Raw genomic sequence first — 19,779 nt, forward strand, 5'->3', positions numbered from 1 at the left:
GAAACACTAATAGGTACAAATCAGCTAAAAGTGCTTTTAACGGTCAACAGGGCTGCATGGTAGCAGCTACATAGGGCTACGTAGATTTTTAACTATTGAACGTGTAGCTAGCCTAGCTGCTACATAGATATTGATAGCAGCTAGGCTAGCTTCTCGTTCAATAGTCATAAATCTACGTAGCCCTATGTAGCCGCTACGATATTGAACGCAACCCTAGTATGCAAGATGACAAATAAAACATATTCATTTTCATGACCGACTTAATCTTGATTAATTCTATTTGAAATATATAAAATGCATGTAGTTTGATCTGGTAGACTTGACTATTTTGCAAACAAAAAACAAGGACTGTTTGTATCATTTTGTGTAGAAATGTGAACTCATACTACCATGTTATCTACTTAAAGAAATTTCGTCGAAGATGGTAACCTAAATATTAAAGATAATTTTTATCGTAATGTCTTTATTTTAAAACCATTTATTTTCTAAATAATATCATAAATTTCATAAAGCAGACGATCGAACATATTAGTTTCACTTTCATTTTAATCAATTTTAAAACGCTTCAGAAACTAAGTTAAGTCATATTCGCTGAAATAATTGTTTTGAAATGTAGTTTATATTAACTTAATTGCTATGACAGCGTATTGAGGTTTCGATCGTAATTGGCGTTATTTGTATAAATTTTATCCCATTGAAAATTGTCAATGTAATAATTGGTTTTAGATGCATCTTCGTTTAAATTTGGTTCATACGAAATCAATTTTAACCAAAGCTTCTACCAAAACCATATGGTTACATAAAGCACATACATTGTACCGCAGATATATACAGTTTAATATAAAGACTGGGAGTAAACAATTGAACAGTAACATATTATCGAGAACAAATCAGCTTTCATACGGGTCCTTAGTGACAGTTTACATTGTAATAACATTTCAAATTTCTAATGTGGTTACTGAAGTTTACTGTGTGTCAAGATCACTTCAAACAAGCTTATATCACGAGAACGTTGTCATGTGATTTTCCCGTGAATTTAGATTCACATATTCTCACATGAAATTTTTTATATGAATTTCACGTAAACTTAACTGTATACAAACTAGTATATTTATTTTTTAATAATTTGAAAATTTCGATGTTATTTAATAAATCTTTTATTTTGAGAATTCACGCGAATTTCAAATATAACAAAATCATGTGATGTCCACGTTAATTTCATGTGAGACTTACGTGATTATCAATTCACATTAATTTCACGTCAGTGAAATTCCCCTGTTTAGATGAATTATAAAGACACCGGTTTTGTGTATTAGTAGATCGTCAAAGTTTTATGTTATCTCGGATGGAAAATAAACTATGCCGAATGTATTTTCACTTTTGTATGTTTATCTGGAGTCGTATTGAGAGTTGAGGTAAGGAAATTAGAAATAAAAGCAAAAACTTGAAGCAAAACTGTTCATGATTATGGATGTGTAGATCAAATAAAAGATACTCGAGGTCTTTTAGCCTCCCATTCATATTACTGTAGTGAATAAGTTAGAAGACGCTAATTAAAATTGTTATGAGCTACCAAAAGAAAAAGGATTTAGAACGGGTCACGCTAATGGGTCATTCGTCCTTTGTTCTACATAATACTACTTAACACTATAAGTTTAAATATATATATATAAATTGATAACGTATTTATATCACAACTGTAATTATATAAAGGGCACTGACACATATTTATATAAATTCTTTGTTTGTAATATTAACTGTACGTCATTTTGACATGCATGTTACTCAAAGCGTGTTCGAAATAGATCCGGTCGGTTCTGTACGATGACGGTTCGATAGGCTGATGTTTCTATAGGCTGATGTGGACAAGCTTTCTGGTATTATTTTATGTAAAACGATTTCTAGGAGGAAATATTTCGTACGATCTAGTTTGTGTTTATGGAAATAGAAGTTAAAATGGATCTTTTTATCTATAAGACAATAGGCATAACCTAGACGTGAGTTTAAAAAAAAGCAGTTAGGATTATAAACCTTTTCTTTAAATCGGGATGCTTATTGACCATTGAAGTCACACATATTTTCTAAACCTTGTTTAAAAATGCCACTGAAAACTTGTTATTTAATTAAGATAAACAAAGCTAGAGCATACTTTTTTCTATTGTCAACATTTGTTTCGTATACGCGCGAAATCTAGCCCCGTAGAAATCAGGTCGGTTTCATAGGATTATGAAACCCGTTTTGAATATTAACCTTATACCACGAGCAAGGGTGTTGAAAAGTGCAATCTGGTTCGATAGTTTATAATCAAATGACAAAAAGGTGTTCAGAATTATATGTCTACGTAGGCTTATTCTAGTGTAAAATAAATGTTTTCCACAAGTGTCTCCTGGCTAGGCATTTACCATCTGTATGAGAAAAAAAAACATCGGTAGCTCTTGTGTTTCATGGTAAACGCGACCAGTTGTTTCGTTGTTTTACCAGTTGTATTTCATCCATTATGATGTCCTTGTAAGATAGATGTATATCTCAAGTCTCCGTGTATTCATATTATCAAGTACACTAAAGTTTTCATATTGATATACGATAAATATGAATATATGAATAATGTCGTAGGTAAATATTGAGGAGAAATTACTATATTGTATCTTTTAACATAGTACAATGTATGTTTAAGTCAGAATTAATGAACATTTTATTTCATTTTTTTCGTGCGTTATTCAACGTTATACAAACATAACAATAACGGAGTCGAAAACACTTATGATATCACTTGTACATTGTATAAATACACTTTCTGATGTATAAACAGCGTAAATGCTTTATTCATAAAAATTTGCAGTACTGTGTGAAAACAATATTTAGTTTGTTTTCGTTTTTTAATATGAAAATATATGTTAATATTGTTTGAACTCATTGAAAGAATGGATCAGATTTTTTTTTATGTTGATGATAAAAGAGGTAATATTGAAATATTTGACTATTTGATTTCATTTGCATGTGAAACGTAGTAATAGTATATAATGTAAATAAAATTGAGAAAGGAAATGGGGAATGTGTCTGAAGACTAATTTCTTAGAAGTGCTTAACTCGATCTCCTATTGGCAATATGTATATATGGTTCCCGTATGTTGTGAAAACTAAAATGCTGTCAGAGCTGTTCCCTTTTCACGTGAATTGCTATCATTAGACTGACTTTTCAATCTTTGTAATCGTCAATATCATCATTGGTTTGAAAATATCTTCCTTATCTCTCTCCGTTCGCAAGACTTGTAATATAAAGCATATGTACATAATTATATATATTCATATCTCATCTATGTTGAGTTTTAATCAACGATAATATTACTGTGACTTTCACCACATTGTTAATGCATCCGGTTTTTTTTTTTTTTTTTGTAGCGTGTAAATTTGTGTCCAGAATGGTGTCCATCAGCCTGACCGTAAACACTTTGTTGAGCGTAGGAATAGCATGTCTATGCTTCGTAACCATGGAAGCACGACCTACAGACCAAGATGGCGATTTAAGTGAACTGATACGATCGTACTATGTAGACAATTATTCTGATATTTCAAATGGTCTCACAGATGGAAATGATCTTAATAATTCTCAAATTAAAGGTAAGTGATTTATACTTCATGTGACTTGAAAATTCAACTTATTTCGTATGTTTTACTTATTTGCATATGGCTTTCTCTAAAATACTGAACCGTCAATATAAAATATCACAGATCAGTCAGAAAAAAGGAAAGCATTTATTTCTGCTTCTGAATGTGTCGTTTGATGGCCGACAACATTTCTGATTATTCTGCAACATTCGGTCAAACTAAGGTGTGCGCGTACGCTAAATTACAAGGATTTTCTTAAAATAATGAACAAACCAACGGTGCTTTACAGATCAAAAAGTAAGATTAAAAACAAACAGGGTCGTGTCACAGTCATTATCGTAGCAGCTACGTAGCGGGTTGAGTTCAATATCATAGCAGCTACGTAGCTGCTATCAATATCTATGTTACAACTAGTCTATTGCTTTACATTTAATAGTCATAATCTACGTAGCCCTACGTAGCCGCTACGATATTGAACGCAACCTGGTTACGTAGAGCTACGTAGCTGCTATAAATATCTATGTAGAAACTAGGCTATCTACACGTTCAATAGTCATAAATCTACGTAGCACTAGGTTTATGTTGATCAGGCTTGCGTTCAATATCGTAGCGGCTACACAGGGCTACGTAGATTTATGACTATTGAACTTGTAGCTAGCCTAGCTGCTACGTGATAGATATTGATAGCAACTACATAGCCGCTACGATATTGAACACGATCCTGATAACTGGGTCTTGAATGAGTCAAGATTTTTAGCCATACCAGGGTTGAGTTCAATATCGTAGCAGCTACGTAGCGTCTAGGTAGCTGCTATCAATATCTATGTAACAACTAGTATATAGCTACACGTTCAAAAGTCAAAATCTACGTAGCGCTACGTAGCAGCTACGATATTGAACGCAGCCCAGTATTGGTGGGTAGGGCGTTTAGTCTCGCTGACCAGCAATTTTATTTTATTTTGACGGAGGATGTTACTGCACTGCTATTCCTATTTAAAATACGTACCTTCTTTTAAAAATAATCACGTTCCATAGAGCTACACGATATTAACTGTTACAGTTTACAAAATGTATAAGCATTAGAAGAGACCGAACTATAAGTGTAAAAGGTACTCGTATTATAGTCGAATATCAACTTTTGAGTATTTGAGAGGTGGGAACAATAGTTTTTTTTACAAAAATTTCAAGACTCCGCGATCTAATCGATTATCAAAACGTTTGAATAAACCATTTTCGACCATCATCAATTGATTTTTTAAAATGTTTAAATTTGATATACATTTGTAAAAGCACTTCTGTACTCTAGGCATTATATAACTTAAACAAACGGTTATTACACTTTATTTTTTTTAATTTGTCTAATTGACCTTTCCAAAAATATATCACAAATCAATCGCTTCTTTCAAAGCTTTCTATTGTTAGAATTTTGATTAGAGATTTGATACTTTATTGAAATTTTACACTATATTAATTGGTAAATTGATGTTACACTATTTAATAGCTACTACTAATAAATTTATCCAATTATTAGATATCAAATACCGCTTTAAAACCGTCAGGATTTGTTTAGCTTGCTCCTCCATTAATAAAGTTTATTACCAGTACATAAAATACGCCTACAATTAAGCTTTGTTGGCTCTTCTTACGGATATAGAATTTAATAAGATTGAAGATATCTGAGTACCTGTCTAACGGTATACGGACCGAAATTGACCACGTGATTATTTCAAAACACCCGGATGATGTGTGCAAACCATTCGATAAACATCAAGTAATCACATGCATGCACTAAAACAATTCGGTTCGTTTTCATATGTTGATTATTTTGAATTGTTTACGGTACATACTACTCTTATCTGATGTTTTAACTCGGCATCGGTTTTGTTCAGTGACTACCATGATCGGTGCATAGAAGAAAATATTGACCACCCAAATCACTCACTATCTAATTTTATTTTCTATTAGTTGTAACTCATGCATGTATCTTGACCAAGATACTCCAGTTCGTTTTATAGTCCCGTTGTCACGGTGTATCATAACAGAAATCTGTTCTCTTGATCTACATCTCGACTTTGAGAACACTTTTCACCTTGTTCTACATTTGTCTGGTTTTTTATTTATCCGGAAGGGGCATTGGTGGTTGAGCGATCGAATTGGCCATATAGAAATAAAACTTCAAATCCCGCATGTGGGCTGGCAGGTGCGTTCGACTCTAATCTTTATTAGCTAAGATTGTTTATTTTTATATTTTTATCAGTGGTTCTCCCGGGCATCCCGACTTCTCCAAAACTATAAACTGAATGCAACAAAGTAGCCACAAGTAGCGTTAAAACAACAATCAATCAATCAATAAATCAATTATCTGGTGTTAAATAGTATGACTTGTGCTTCCCTTATATTCATTTATTTGTTTGGTTTACAAAAAAAACCAATAACTCCGAACTACTATAAGTATTCAATGTCCAATTTTTAAAGGGGTGGGTATGCACTCAATACCATTTAAGGTGATTGTCAAAGAAATAAAAAACAATTTTGCTACAATTGTAAATGATCAAGGCGATTTGAAACTTGATTACGCAGAAAGCTATGCATGTAGAGTTCTTTATTGTTCAATATGTTCTTAACTGGCCATTAAAAGAGGATTGCGTCAGTAAGAAATTTCTAATATGTTATAGAAGCCGTTCTAATCATATGATTTCAGCAATTGAGACATCCAATTGCTATGTTGGTCGTATTTCGTGACACTTCAATAGTGATTTTCGACATCTGTGGTCGTTTATTAAATTCAAAACTGCTTTTAAAAAACAAATTTAATTCCTTTTCATTCTGAATTCCCATTTCCAATAAATAAAACTGGTCGTAGTGCAAGAAATTGAATTTTCTGTGGTCTATTAAATGTAGATTTCGTTTTATTAACTTGTTAGTTTTGAACATCATCGAAAATCAGTCCGGAATTGTCAAATCTAAATAAGAAAACATGTTCATTTAATACTACTGATCTTACATGTTATTTTTTTTTCTATAGGTATAAGTAGCTTATATTCAATTCAAATAGCAGGAACCTTCTCGTCTAATGTTTAGAACTTGAACAATAATCTTGAATTTAATATTTCTATTCCTTTCTTATTTAATCAGACTGACAAATTTGCATAATTTGCAATATCAATACTAGGGATAACAAATGAAAATCTTTTCAGAAGTCTGATCAACCGTCTTTGAATTCAATAATTAATTTAAGATAAGTCATAAAACTTTGCTCAGTGCTTGGAGCACAAAAATCATGCTCGAAACATAAAATCCAGCATTTTGATTGGTTGATTTGGAAGTATGAGTACAAAAAACAGACTCGAAAAGTTTTATGACTTCAAGGCAAGCTTAACACGACCAGGAAGAAAGCAGAGGTTGCCCTATTCTTCGTCATTGTAACTCTGGTGGCAAGTTGTCTCATTGGCAATCATCCATGTATCATTTTTCCTTATTTTTATTTAAAAAGATCAGGTCCAGTAAGACCCCTTTTTGGCTCCAAAATATAGTAGTTTTACAAAATGTTTAAAATGTAAAAGCTACTTGTTGAAAAGAAGAATGCTTCTGCTACATAAATATGGACTGTTTTGACAATACAACGCACATATATCAGGTGCTAGCATCATTAAGTCATGCTAAATTACTGAAATCTTCACAATTTTTAGCAGTTTCCGTCTTAAATGAAAGTGGCCGCATTTGTGTTCATTCTTAATAATGAAATGAAAGCTGTATTTGATGATACATGTAATACATAACATATATAAAGGTTGAGGATGAACACGAATGCGGCCACTTTCATTTTTGACAAAAACCATCTGAAAAGTGACATTTTTGGCAAATTTGAAATTTGAGGCCAATATAGACCCTTACCGTACCTTCTCCTTTATTAATACTTTGTAACTATGTCGGGTAGTATTCTACTTGGCAATCATGCCATTTCTCCTTACTTTTATATACAATTTATTAACAGTATCAATTTTTTTTATTTGTTTAGCAGTTATAAAGTGAATACTAAACTTAACTTTCTTTACATGATCTAGTGAAGAATTAGATTAGAAACTTTTTCTAAAAGTTTACTAGAGACTCACTGGTACATATGTGCTTATGTTAGTTATACTTTGTTTAGTCTTATCTACTATGCAGCTTGAAGACATAATGTAAGGCTAATATGTATACTAAAACTTGCCTGGTGTAAACTATACCACACATACACCAGTGTTTGTGTCAAACCTTACTATAGAATAGAAGATATGTTTTGATTGCCAATTAGACAACTATCCACAAGAGACCAAATAACACAGAAATTAACAACTATAGGTCACCGTACGGCTTTAAGTTTACTTACACCTAGAAATTTAAAGTCTGTGAAGTTGGATTATCATAAGCTTGATTTAAATTTAGGTTACTATTAACTATATATAGAGTACATTTTTATTGTCTGATATTTAAGACAGTGACCTATTTGAAACTTTGGTGACCTCAAATATCTGACCTGTTTATTTGATTATAACGATTATGATAAAGGTATTAGTGATGATAATGCTGTTGTAATAGTCTAGCATTTATTTCTCAAGCGTTTATTATTTATGGGTTGAATATTGCTTACAGTTCTGTGTGAAAAGTGATGATCTCATTGTTAAAATTAACCGGTAGGGTTGAGCGTTCACAAATATATATATAACCCCAAAGCATAACTTAAGTCTCATACCCCCCTTTTTTACCCCGCTAAAAAACACCCAAGTAAGGAGGCTGTTATTCAGTGGTTGTCATTGGGTGCTGTTTTGCTATATGCCTTATTTGTTTGTTTGCTTGTGAATACCCTTAATTATGTCAGGGCCTTTTATACCATACTTAACACTTTATATTTTATACTCATTGTGAAAGGTCGTTCAATAACCAACAGTTGTTTCCTGCGGTCTATAGGGAATTTATCGGCAATCATAACAAATCTCCTTTTTTATTATATTCTAGTTGATTTTTATTTCATTTTCTTCGGATCACATTGAAATGTATTTTCTTCATAATGGCCATTTTGACGAGATAGGAGACATGGTTGAACTGCAAGGTCAAAACTTACTAAGTTATTGGAGCGGTGCTCTTTCTATTGGAAGCCCTCTTAAAATAGATATCGTTTTAACATTCATTGAAATAATTTACTTCATTATGATGATATGCAAACAGCATCTTTTGCCCATCAATACAAAAAAAAAAAAAGAATAAATATTTAAATTAAAAACTGGTTATTAATACAAACTATTATTGTTTTTCTAACAAATGATGTCTGAATAAAAATATAAGATTTATTTTTTTCCCTTATGCTTTATGAGTAAACATTTTGAACATTATTTGCATTGACTTATACATATATATACGCAGTTTCTTATTTCAATGCATTCTGGGTAATATTTTCAAACGCGTACAATAAAATTTAATCATTGACGTCACGTTTTTTTTTCATTTTTGGGTTCAAACACTAAAATTACAGATTTGTATACAGCGTTATAGCTCTTGTGGACTAGGCTGTATCAAAACAAGTAAACTTGTCTAGATACAGAAAAATAAAATGGCTAGATAAAGTACGGAGTGAAGAATAATACTTGTGAAAAAATCAGAAGGCTGATTAAATCCCCACATCTTTTTGTATTGTAAGCACGTCCTATGTTAAACATAAAATGCTACTTATTTTTGTCAATTTGTATTAAGCTATTTGTCAGTAGTTAAGTCGGTGACTAAAAACAGAAAGAAATACCCATTGGATAGATAAAAGTAACTTTGCTGAATTCAAGGGCAAAATGTTTTAGCTGATGTAGCTGAATCTATATATATGCACACACTTGACTGATAAATTAAACATACTAGGTACACTATAACTTAATATGATACTTTAATTCATTGAAGCACATTTTAAATGGTCTTACTATGTTAAAAAAAAAATATTCGTACGACAAAAATGAAGTATTTTTGAAAAATACAAGTGCATTCTACAAATTCCAAAGTATTTTGAGGAAGTAGGGTGGGGTAAACATTCATATTTACAGCTTTACATGTTTCAAGCCCTTACGTTTATGACAAACATGTACAAGGCTAACTTCTTATACTTGAACTTGACCTTAATGCAACATAATTGTCACATTTTGTCCGATTAACAAGTATCTCTTGCAAACTGTAGACAAATTGGTTTGTTTATTTTCTATTTGTCACAACCTACGACAACCTACGACATCATATACTATAGTAATCTCACAATTACAGAAAGACTTGCAGGAATCCTTGTTAATTACGCCCAACCTACTTAAAACTGTCAATCAAAATCGATCGAATGTGATTCTTTTCATTGCATATAATATCTAATTATGATATAGGAACATGTCTTTACACGAATCTTTTAAACGAAAACATGTTTGTTTACGGAGGGATTACATAATTACCAGTCTGCTTATGACATTTTGTTTCCAGAAATGCTCATCTCACAGATATAGGCACTCTCAGGAATTTGTCATGTACCTTTTCAAGATGCTACTTAATATGACTATTTAGACATGTTAGACTATTTCACGTTCCAAATATTCCAAAACGATGAGGTTTGTTCAGATGTCGTTATCGACAGACTGGGTGGCAAGATATGACAATATTGAAAACCGACCTAGACAAAAATACGCATGAACAGAAAATTAGAGACTGAAAAAATTAAAAACCAGGACAGAAGTCGAACATGCCTCTGCTGGTGTCCTAACAGAATAAAAATATCAACGTATATTTGTTCCTCCTGACAGAAGTTCCCCTAGACACTTTAGGCAATGTCATAATAGATATAGGAAGATGGATAGGATACTGTACATCAGATTTCCGACTTAGAACAGGTGCAGGTAATATCCTTTCCTGTTAGAACACGTATTCTGTACTTTAGAGTTCGTAGGGAACAAATTTTGTAATAAGTGTTCGATGGAAATACTATTACAAAATATCTATTCAACTTGATACTTATACTTTGAAGGAACTTCTATTTTGTTGCAGCTACACTGTCTTATAGTTGTTCAAGATTATTCATTTAATAGTCCGATTTTCAAACAATAACATAAGGTTGCAGTGATTTAAAAAATAAATCTAGCATTAAGCTGTGTTCCAAGCTAAAATATACTACACTGTAAAAAATAACTCACAAATTCAGCAATAAAAATTACGCAACTCTGGACTTAAGTGGCTAATAAACTCATCTCTTGTAAGCTATTGATCCACTCACTTCGACAATTTTATAGACAATGCTAGCTATTAAATGACAAGACTTGTTTACCACCATTAGAATTTTATGTGAAATCACTACTGTAGATTGTTTTAGTTGTGGAAGAAATTGTCACCTATTTAAACACACCGGCAATGAAATGTTGGCACATGCTTACTTGCTTACTTGACGCATTTCCCATTTCCTTTCTCAATTTTATTAGGGTGTTTTATCATGAATCGTAAGATCAATCGAAGTACTTGCAGATGGTGTACATGTACATGTATTCAAGATTACTAATATTCAGCTAACCGTAATATTACATGTGGACTGACCTTATTGCGTTTTAAAGAAAGTTATTATTTATACCCATTACAATGCATCTAAACAGACCATTTTCACCGGAAAAGTTCGTAAATAAGGCTGTGCCGATTATCTTATATAAGAATTTAATTTGCCAAATAAGCATAAGCTAATATCAAGTTAATAGTTTTGAAACGTGTCTTCTTTAATAAAATAAAATTAATTCAATATTGTAAATACGTTCTAGGATAGTCAATGTATATATTTATATAATTCTCATTAGAACAGGCAAAATTCATAGAGCATGCGTTCATCCCTTCTATGTTAGCTTCATCTATTATTTATATGACTATCAATGAAGCAACATTAGATTTATTCATGACATAACAGATCATAACATCATTATCTTAATTGACCGAGGAATTGCTGTCAAGTCATTTAAGCACAATGGCAAAACATTTTGACAAATATAAATACATTAGCATAAGGGAATGTCTTGTTTACTGAAAATAGATATTTTAAAATGATTATAATTTGTCATCTGTTGTGGGTAGTTACCAATTTGGTGCTTTGGTTACTCAGCAAATGTAACAAGGCTTCTGTGTTCATGTATTCACAATTCTGGCCAAATGTTTCCTAGCAGTGATCACTTGATGGCATCCAGCCTAGTTTCAAAAGAGAACAATTCGAATACTGTGGATTCATTATTATTCGTTGGATACCAATTTTCGTGGATTTCTTGGGCACATTAAAACCACGAAATTAAATATTTAACGAATGATAATTTTTCTATAGGTTTGTATGAAGACTTTAGCAAAACCACGAAATTAAATATCCACGAATATGCAAGTTTTTCTTAATACACGAAAATTGGTACCCACGAAAATAAATGAATCCACAGTATAACTTTTAACATTATCTGACCAAAGATTTGATTGGTCTATAAGCCGGTATGTTTGAATGTAAATTGGTCATCGAAATGTTCTTTATGTTTAAGTGCAGTCAAGTGAAGGATATTGTTTATGAGAGTTTTTATAATAAAATTTCAAAACTGCGAAAAGAAAATTCCTTAGATCTATGATCCTGATTATATTGAATTTTGTGTTTTCAAAATGAACCTCCATTTGAAAAAATGAAAGAAAAAAACCCACACACATATTGAGTCTCTATATATAGGCAGCATGAACTGTGTTCCAAATAATGTGAATACAGGCGAATCTTACTGTACTTGTGTACTTATATACGTAATATAATTATAATTTAACGTGACTGTGCTCAATTTAAGACATTTGATTGATACTATCAACATGATTGGACAGCAGGTTCAGCCTTTGTGTAAGCTTCTAAGTAGCAAGATTGAATTTCATGTAAAACAATGCATTTCCAATCTACTAGGCATTTACTAGGCATCTAAAAAATCTATTTATAAGTAAAGAAAAGTAAAATGATGTTCAAATACTGAACATTGACAAATTTACGATCAGCTTTAGTTCAGAAGGATTACATGTTTGATATTGTAGATACGATAGACAACGTTTGTAAGTGGTAAGTATGACTCCTTCGACCAGTTTTAACATAATTATGGTACCGCTCATGGACAGAAATTGAAAAAAAAATGTTCTTTGTTAGTTGATCTAAAGGGCCCATTAATTCATAGTTTATATTGCAACAATAGATTATAATGTTTTAATGTTTGTTTTTTTATTTATTTTCAGAGAATATAGTACCGTATATATCACAGGTCCGCCCAGAAGTCCGAAGACACAGAATAAAACGACTAGGTAAGTTATCATAACATGTTTAAAAGTGCCATAGATAATTAATGATCTTGATTAGAGGTCGATATAGCTAGTCTGCAAACTATTCAATTCAGCGTTAGAGTACGCGCATATTTAATTTCTTTTCGTATTTGACTGACAAATGTGTTCCATTAAGTTAGGCCGAGAACTATAGAAAACATCTGGCAACAAATTACCGTTTCAGAATATAACATACAACAGTTGTTTTATTGTGGGTCATTTTGCAAGCTAAGCACTCAGTATGAAACTGACATAGCTGGCAGCTATAAATTCATTAAGTACGTATTGTTTAACTTATCATCTATCCAAGAGAAATGTTTCCTATGTATATGAATAAGAGTTCGATTCATATATTGATATATTGTAAGAAGCGTAATGTCTTACTAGTAATATATATATGTAATAAAGAATTCGAGATATAAATTGGTATATTGTGAGGATCAGAAGAGTAATAATTGATTGATTGATAAGTCTACGACAAGAACCAGTAAATCATATGTCTAGTATTCTCTCCACGAATGGCACATTATTGGAAAATTGAACCCTCTTTGTCTTGTTTTAAGAATAGAACAACACACTCCCCTTTAACAAATTTTCTATTCAATAACGAGAATTTTAACTTATGTCTGTTTCAACATAAACTGACATTTCCGTAACCAGTAGACGTTTTTGAAATATTAAGCAATGTAAACAGCTGTTTTCTACGCCAACTATATTCCATTACTATGTTTGGACAGATTTGACATGTTTAAAAACTTGATAATGTAACAAAAATAGATCAGGTTCGAACGAATTGCTGTTAAAGATGTCCAATAAACATTTTAAATACTCTATAGATAACAATCAATTTTTCAAGTGCGGGTATTTTTATCAAAATAGGTAGAAATGGTCACTAATTTAGAATGTGGTGGGTGTCTAAAAGAGTGCATACGTTCAAAAATGTGAAACTAGAAGGGTCTTGTAGTTCAAAGATATTTATTCAAAATCCAGGTGTCTTTACGTTGTTGCGACCCAACAATTGACCTAGGTTTCCTAGAAGGAAAGCTTCTCTTAATGGGATGAACATTCATTGCATGACGTTATTTGGATGATAATACATACTAATTGTAATGATTTTTTTTATCCCCCCCCCCTCAACACTTTCATTAACTGATTGTTTGCTGAACTTAGTGTGACAGATATGTAAGGTGCATCTATACAAAAAAGTCAATAGTCAGATTTTTTTGTAAAGTGGGTTGACCAGAATGAAAAGCAGACTCACTAAAAAGAATAGTGTTTTGTGGATAGAAACCCAAATTTTGCTAACGGTTGATCCCTCAATGAGTTATTGCATCATTTCTTTTTGGGGATGTATGCGTTGCATGCTCTTAACATTAGACACCGCATGTCACGTTTCATTTCCGACACTAAGTGGTTGCGTATATACATACAACCCTAACAGTTGAACGGACTTAACTCTTAATCATTGGTTTTACTGTTGGGTAGGGAAAAGTATTTGTGATCCTATTTCTACCTAGTAAAATACTTTTTCAATCATTTGAATAATCGTATAGCCTTTTTCATGATATTACAAATAATTACTGTTTTGGACATGTATATGCATACTGAAAGGTCTGGTCTACCATTTAATGTTCGAACGTAACGTTTATCCGAATTATCGGGAAAATTATGAAATTCTACTCGTTTACCATATTTCATAATTGTATTGCGCATACAAAGGTAATAAATCTACATTAAATTTAAGAGAACAATCATTTTGCTTCATGTTAAAGGATATTTAATAATATGAAATTACAGATTCATTAAATTTTAATTTCTGATAAGATTAATGGGATCAACAGTACATTGTAATATAAAAATTACATAATAGAAAGACATACATTACAAAAATTGATATAAAACAGCAAAATCAAGATGCGTACATTTTTTCATCAACATATGAATTTATGAAAGAGATACCACACCATTATCATCAGCTCGTGATATTGATAAAAGTAATATAACTATAAGACTTCAAACCAAAGATATTAAACAAATTTCGTCCTCTTTATATTTCTATTAATGTGGAAGACACATATGTCGAGGAACAATTAAACTGTTAGTTTTCTCGTTTGAATTGTTTTACATTTGTCATTTCTGGGACTTTTGTAGCTGACTATGCGGTATGGGCTTTGCTCATCGTTGAAGGCCGTACGATGACCTTTAGTTGTTAATTTCTGTGTCATTTTGTCACTTGTGGAGAGTTGTTTTAGTGGGAATCATACCATATCTTCTTTTTTATATCCACATAACCAAAATATATTCAGACACATCTATTAATATTTTTATTAAAATTTCGACACTCTCCAGTTTTTAATGTTTGTTCATTATATATATACTTCTTTCTGATAAACCGCTGTAGATACAAATGTTCACAGAAGATCATAGACATTACACTATAATACAAAGGTACATATGTCAAGGAAATATAATAACATAATCATGATAATAAATACAAAGGTACATACAGAAAGAAATGGATTTGGTTTTATTAATTATTTGTGTTACTACATAAGTGAAAAGAGTTACTCTATCTAAAAACAAATACATTAAAACACTAAAATATGGTTACCTGTTAACTAAAATTGTGAAAAAAAAGGAAACGCAGTAATATAATTTCAAACCAAATTATCATTTTTGTGACATCTTTTTGTTTTATATTTTAGGAATTGCTGGCCACGAAAACATTGATATGATCTTAAATCACCTGAAATCAAGTCGACAAAACAGATTTAGACCAGCACTATCCGTCGGCGGTTCCTTTGCAAATTTGAGAAATATGATGTCGAAAGCTGGACGTTAGAATGAAAGCCTTGCACGTTCACATACTCAAAGAGTATATTGTGACTATGACCACAAAAGATATTAAACAAATTTTGTCTACTTTATATTTCTATATTATAAAATTGTGGTTGATATCTGTGTTAGAAACAGTTGTGATACACCATTTTAGTTCTTTTAAAATCCTGCTTTTCTCTATCTTATTCTCATGTTAGAGTGATTTTACATTTTTGTGGTACATCATTTTAGTTCCTAAAAGAAATCCTGCGTTTCTCTATCTTATTCTCATGTTAGAGTGATTTTACATTTTTGTGATACATCATTTTAGTTCCTAAAAGAAATTCTGCGTTTCTCTATCTAATTCTCATGTTAGAGTGATTTTACATTTTTGTGATACATCATTTTAGTTCCTAAAAGAAATCCTGCGTTTCTCTATCTAATTCTCATGTTAGAGTGATTTTACTTCGTTAAATGTTTTTTTTGGGTGATATTTATACACATGTATATATAAACCTGAATAATTTGGCTGAATTAAAACAATTTAGTTAAACCAATACTGTTTATATGATCTTTAAAATTGCTTGTAATGATATCTTTAATGCTAAATTTATTAATCAATTAATTTATTTATTTGATAAAAGTAAATTGGTAATTAAGAAAACAACATCTAAAAGACCATAACTTTGTATATTTTATACAAGTCGAATTTTTGTTCTGTCGGGTTTTTGTTCTTTCTTAAATTGTTTTATGAACATAATTTATATATTTGAAACATTGAAAGTTTCGATATGAGCTAAGTAATCAAAATTTATTTTACATTCCATCAAAATAATAAATGAATATTCTGTACAGTAAAAGTTAATTACAACTGGGGGTTATTTTACATATTTGGTAAAATTGATAAGATTTTTGCAAATGATCTATTTAGTCTTTATGTAAAAATAATTAGTGTTTAGCGTGTAGAATCTTTCATGGCACAAAATCAAAACCAGAGAATGGGGAATATCTGACAAAAAGTTTAAAACAAGAGCATCGAACATCCTTAACAATTGTAAACCATACCAAAAGTCTTAAATACCAAATGTCTTCTATGACATAGATCGTTAGAAATATACATTTCCATACAAAAATAGACCTTATCTCTTTCAAGATGATCAACTATTTCCAATGTTTTCGTACAAATTGCAATTAACCAAGACTTTTATAAGACATGATACCCGGTTTGTCATTACCATTTTAATTTTTCATTCGTTATTACACAGTCAATGACTTTTAATAATTTGATATCCAGTTATAATTATTTTTTAAAGTGCCACGCAGTGTGAAAGACTTCGAATACACATTTCAGGCATTTATATAATTTAAAATCTTATTAACGTGAATATTATGATACACTGCAAACTAAAATTCGGAGTGCATAAGAGGTCTCCAGAAATCACTTTCTGAATGAATTTTGTACTGATTTTATATCTATTTATAGAAATTTATTATGCTGAGTTGTATAATGTCAGCCATTTTCAACTCTACCAGACATTCACTTCCTGTTTGGCTATACTTTGATCTTTTATTATACCCACTGTACATGGAATAGAACATTTGTGATATACTAACGTTGCATGACAGACAACAAGTGCAACTTTTTTTACATTTTATTATTCGTGTTACAATGTAGAAGCAAATATCTGAAAATCTACTGATTTTTTTTATAGAAATAAACTTTATTTTACTGGCATTATACAACATTTTATTATCTTTCATTATTATACGCAACACAACCTTGGTACTGTTTTAATATTTTCACATAAAATTTCAAAATATCATGCGAAATAGCAGGAGTCGAAAAGAGACAAACGAAAAGAGCAACAATAGTTCACAAAACATGACAAAGGAAAACAAAGATTATAAGCAAAAACAAAAACACTTCACAAAAAAATCAAAGGTGATCTCAGTGCATTTATATGGTCATTTTTTTCTATAAATTTCCTGTAAACAAAAGTATGAGTTTTTGGAATACCAAGGACTTTCTTAACCCAGGCATAGATTACCTTAGCCGTACTTGGCACAACATTTTGGAATTTTGGGTCCTCAATGCTCTTCAACTTCATACTTGTTTGATCTGAGCGACACTGATTAGTTTTTTGTAGACGAAACGCGCGTCTGGCGTATTTCATTATAAGCCTCCTGGTACCTTTGATAAATATTGCTACAAAAAGATGAGCAGTTCCAGCTTCACTAGGTGCCATTCAATATTGCCTTTTTGTCACGAGGTCTTTAAACACATTGTAATGCGAGTTAAAGGCATAGTTGTAGTGAACGATTGGTAACCTTGTACATTTTCAAACATTGTGTACATTCACTTAACTTCTTCCAAGTGTGATTTTTTATGTAGACTGAAACATTCCCTTTTCATTGTTAAATTAAACTTTCTTTTATCATTTTAAATTCAGATTGATTTGCAATCTTATATTCCGAGACCATTCAGCTTTTATTGACCGCGTTTTACTGTCTTGTAAGACAGAAATGTCATTTGTTTTAAAAAGGTATTTTGCAACGTTGTAAAATTTTTACTATTGTTGAAAATATTATGACCTATCTTTTACATTAGTTAAAGATTCGGTTACTTTTTCTTTAAATTCTGATACCTTTTGGTATATGAAAAGATAAAGAATCAAAGTGTTATTGTTGTACACCATGATATCTCATGAGTTATTAAAACTTTTTCTCTCTTTTGAAATGTCTCCTTTTATTCAGTTAGCATTGTTTTCATAGTTGGGTAAGTGAAACTATGAAAAAGTAAAATAACAAAAATGGAAAGTCCGTAATCAAATGGCAAAATATAAATCTCAAGTACATAAAACAAATGGATAACAACTGTCATATTCCTGACGTGGTACATGTATTCTCTCTTGTAGAAAAGTGTGGATTAAACCTGGTTGTATAGCTAGCTAAACCTCTCACTTGTATGACAGTTACACACAGTTCCATTATAACGATAATAACAAGCAGACAAAAACAGTATCCTTATTTGAATCAATGCAAAGAGTATGTAACTTCCAATATTCCTGGTACACAAAAAAGACAGAAGCTTCCAAATGGACAATGAAAAGCATGAGTTGCTTGGACAATATACAGTGTAATCAATAGTATACAATTACTCGATAGAAGACTAAAACAAGACGAACCCTGCAAAAAAAAACGATCGAAAGCGGATTGACTGGAAGGCTGATTTGCTTGAGGCAGATTAAAACTTTACATTTTTTTCATTACAATTTCTAAATTTATCAACGTAAAATGCAAGAAAAGTATATCATAGGCATTTTATTACCAGAGTAACTATTTGAATTATGGTACTGGTGATTCAAAATAAACGAAGTAGACTTTTGTACAAATCTTTAAAAAAAACAATGTATAACAACAAAAGCAGGTAGAATTTCCGCTCATAATCTACACAAATGAGAAATATATTTTTATCCTCATTTATGGGCATTATGTTTTCTGGTCTGTGCGTCCGTTCGTTTGTCCGTCCGTCTGTCTCGCTTCAGGTTAAAGTTTTTGGTCGAGGTAGTTTTTGATGAAATTGAAGTCCAATCAACTTGAAACTTAGAACAAATATTCCCTATGATATGATTTTTCTTATTCTAATGCCACTTTAAAGTTTTCACCCCATTTCCACGGTCCACTGAACATTGAAAATGATAGTGCAGATTGTACTTTGGACACATTCTTGTTTATATACGAGATCAGTTGTAATAAAATATCTACTAATATACTCATAGATGTAATCAATGAATAAAAAAATCAATAAATAAATAACTATTGATAATCATAAATATAACAGTTAATTTGATCTATGGCCTCATTCTCTGAGCATGTTGGCATGAAATATCACATTAAACCTCATCCTGGGAGATCTAGATGACAGTATCATTTTACGATCAATTCACCAGATGGTAGACTAACAGATTCAGACGAGAATGATGTCCTTTTCGAGTACTAAATTACTTAGGT

General features: G+C 31.3%; 1 protein-coding gene across 6 annotated transcripts in view; it reads left to right on the forward strand.

Annotated features, from left to right (window-relative positions):
- Positions 1-17,503, forward strand: part of LOC143083247 (uncharacterized) — a 35,356-nt gene extending 17,853 nt beyond the window's left edge. For 4 of the 6 annotated variants that reach the window (XM_076259503.1, XM_076259505.1, XM_076259504.1 and 1 more), the window contains exons 2-4: positions 3,400-3,618; positions 12,868-12,933; positions 15,657-17,503. In XM_076259503.1, the coding sequence (XP_076115618.1) occupies positions 3,400-3,618; positions 12,868-12,933; positions 15,657-15,793 (422 nt within the window). In that variant the 3' untranslated portion in view covers positions 15,794-17,503. Of the gene's footprint in view, positions 1-1,261; positions 1,416-1,789; positions 1,878-3,399; positions 3,619-12,867; positions 12,934-15,656 lie in introns of those variants that run through there. The other 2 variants (XM_076259506.1, XM_076259507.1) reach the window with 2 other exon arrangements.
- Positions 17,504-19,779: the final 2,276 nt, after the last annotated feature.

The sequence above is a fragment of the Mytilus galloprovincialis genome, chromosome 7 (genome assembly GCF_965363235.1).
Source record: "Mytilus galloprovincialis chromosome 7, xbMytGall1.hap1.1, whole genome shotgun sequence".
Taxonomy (NCBI): domain Eukaryota; kingdom Metazoa; phylum Mollusca; class Bivalvia; order Mytilida; family Mytilidae; genus Mytilus; species Mytilus galloprovincialis.